Genomic DNA, 3246 nt, shown 5'->3' with positions numbered 1-3246 from the left:
CTGAAAAAATAAGTTTTTAAGAAAAGATAGAAGACTCTCTTTTGCAAAAAGGGAAATCTTCAAACAATTATTGAGGAACATAGCTTGGACGAATAAATTTCAAAATGTATAACACATGCACGGGGGGGGGGGAGAAGGGACATCTGTTGGTCCAAGCCTGAAGGGGGCCCGATATTTTTAAAATGAGGGTGAAATATATGCAAGAACGTAGGGTAAACAATATGGAGGGGGACCCGTAAAAGTCATTTGTGACGGGTCTCAAAATTTCTATGCACGCCCCGGAACACATGCGTTTAGAGGTTATATATACTCATACCCTGGTGAAACACCTTTGGCCTTGGATGAGCAGATTTTCGTTTGGTTTGCAAAAGGAGAAATTCTTAGATTGGCACAACCGCTAGCAACCGTTATCAACAACTCCGTTTCTCTATTTTAAGAAAAGGAATAGTTCAAACCTCAACTGAGCGGAGATCTTCTCACCAGAGCCTGACTATACAAGAAATTATTTTTGACATGCGAAACAGTTTTATGTCTGAACGCAAGCAGCCGCCACAAGGAATTGATTACTACTTGACTAGAATCCTTGAAGTTACACGGATACTACTTATTTGCGATACCATCACATATTAATTTATTTTAATTGATCTTTAAATCAAGCAAGTGATAAAGCGAGATTAAATGTCTCGTTAAAGTTCAGAAAATCCGTTAAATAAATAAATTAGGCCGTTAATAGCTACTAAACTAAAAGTTTAATCAAAATATAAAAATATTCATGAAATGAATATAATAAGCTATTAAACAATGTTCATAAAAATGTAAACTAGTCCTTCGACTAAAGAAAAGAAAAGGTATATACAAATTTAAAATTAAAGATTGAATAGGAAAGCAAACGATATGTTTTTTTCTGTTTCCGTCAAGTCGAAAAACGAATAATTCGCTAAAAACAAACAGACCCTGCCCCCTCTGTACCACTTTAAAAAAAATATTGAACAGAGGCGAATGTTTACTATTTGAAAAGTTTGCATCTGAATTCGTTTTGAAAAAATTTAAATATCATGAAATAATGCGAAATATGACTATTGACCCTGAGTTATTGACCCGTTGCACACAGTTGACACTTGACACTTGACCTGTTTTGAAAATCATCAATTTTGAGACTATTTAACTACTAAAACCAAGAGTAATCCATGCTTTTAAATGTTTTTCTGAGTGCTATACTATGGTAAGCGGTTTATCCTATGCTTATTTCCGAGGGTCACTCACGGCTTTAGCAGATATCCGGACATAAACAAGGCAAAAAAAGTAACGAAAATAGCATTTTTGATTGACCTTTGCCCTCAAAGCCAAACGTAAGCTACCAAATTATTTATGCTAGCATATACCTTATACCTAGTATCAAGTAGCATCTATGTCTAAAAAACATAGCAAGGGTCACTCATTGCTTTTGAAGCAATATTATCACAGATTTAGCATCATATATTCCCGACCTTGGAGGAAAAAGGATCCGAGAAATTGGAGAAAAAAGAAACCTCACTTCAATAGCTAACAAATCCTGAACGTTTTACGAATATTGAAACCATAAACTATCAAAGTTGTCCAACTTTAAAAAAAAAAAAAGACTCTTAAGCATGAAGTGCATTCAATACCTATGCCCCCCCCCCCCCCCCCCCCCCCCCCCGCGTATGACAAACCACTTCGAAGACTACCGCTGGTGCTCTGCAGTTGGTTTCAGCAGTCTGATTCAACACGTTTTCAGCAAAAGAGCCCTTGTTTCCGACTGATAAAGAAAGTTAGACCTAATTTTTCAAAATTTGTGTAAAACTATTAGAAGTCTGACCTATTGAAATGAGCTTAAGCGTAATCTACAATAAAATTGGAATAGTTGTTGATCTAAGCACTTTTTGTTTTCCCCAATCCTTATATATTATTTCTATAGCCTGTTTTTGGTTTCTACGCGAGATTTTCCTCAATTCTTGATCGATTACACCTTATTTTAAAGCTTATCGTGCAGGCTACTGACGAAAAATAGACCCACGGTTTAAAAATTGTTTTTTTGGGCAAAAAAAACTGTTTTTGTTAACGCCTCTGCGCGGGTCCCCGAGCGATAAGGAGCAACGCTTGGGGTCTTGGCTTTGCCAAGCAACCCTAAAGCCTCCATTGTGAGAGGAGCGTGGGAAACCACCCCTTGGAGATGCACTTCCAACGTTGTAGCTAGCGGATGCAGCCATAGGGCTCTCGCTCCCAATCCCTTGTAAGGATACATGCGTATCCTAGTCTTACTTTAATATTATGCTCATACTCTAATTGTAAATAAATTTAATTGTTGTTGTTTTAACCACGACTCATCTATGTAGTCAACATTCTCAATATACAGTTCACTGCTGGAAAATTAGTTTTTCCCCCTGAAGCCAGGCGGCTTCATTTTTGGTCCGTCGAGCCGGAGGAAAATCAGCGCATTTGATTTCTTAGCAGACTTTCTACGTAACACGATGACGGACCTCAACATTTTGAACCGAAGACGAGGAGGTCTCAAAGGACAAGTCACGCGGTTGCTATCATTTATAGGAAGTGATATCGACGCAATGGACTCGACGGAAATCGAGTGCAAACTTGAACATGTGCAAGCTCTAGAAACCAAATTCGAGCAGCTGAAATTGGATTACTATTCAGTGCTGAAGGATGAGGAATTGGACGAAAATGAAAAGATTTTCATTGATCTCGAAGAAGAATTAGAAAAAATAGAAGTCGCCCTCAAGCGCAAGTTCAAGCAGCTGAACAACAATATTTCCCGCTCCTTTAATGATGCACCACCTAACTCAACAATCAGTATCCGGCTTCCCGAAATATCACTTCCAAAATTTAACGGTAAATATGAAGAATGGTTCCTCTTCAAAGAACAATTTAACTCCATCATCAATAGCAACTCTTCCCTCTCAGATTCACAAAAACTGTATTACCTGAAATCATCACTTATCGGCCGCGCCAAAGAAATAGAAACAATAGATGATACCTACCAGTCCCTGTGGAAGGCCTTGACTGAGAGGTTCGAAAATAAGAGACTAATTGTGAACAGTCATATACAAGAGCTGTTAAACATCCAGAAAATTACTCATGAGTCTGCAGATGAGATGAGAAATCTTGTGTACAAGATTCATAAGCATCTGCGTGCACTCCGGCAAATGGATCTGCAATGTAATGATTTTACAGAAGTTTTACTCCTCAACATATTTCTTCAAAAGGTGGATG

The 3246-nt window shown here is 38.0% G+C and overlaps 1 protein-coding gene across 1 annotated transcript in view; it reads left to right on the top strand.

Annotated features, from left to right (window-relative positions):
• The first annotated feature begins 2489 nt into the window (after positions 1–2489).
• The window catches only part of LOC129230517 (uncharacterized), a 7165-nt gene continuing 6408 nt past the window's right edge, over positions 2490–3246 (top strand). Inside the window, exon 1 of the mRNA XM_054864920.1 lies at positions 2490–3043. Within this exon, the coding sequence (XP_054720895.1) occupies positions 2490–3043 (554 nt within the window). The remainder of the gene's footprint in view (positions 3044–3246) is intronic.

Source organism: Uloborus diversus, chromosome 9 (assembly GCF_026930045.1).
Source record: "Uloborus diversus isolate 005 chromosome 9, Udiv.v.3.1, whole genome shotgun sequence".
Lineage (NCBI taxonomy): Eukaryota > Metazoa > Arthropoda > Arachnida > Araneae > Uloboridae > Uloborus > Uloborus diversus.
Note: the sequence above shows the minus strand (reverse complement) of the source record. Positions and strands in the feature narration are given on the sequence as shown.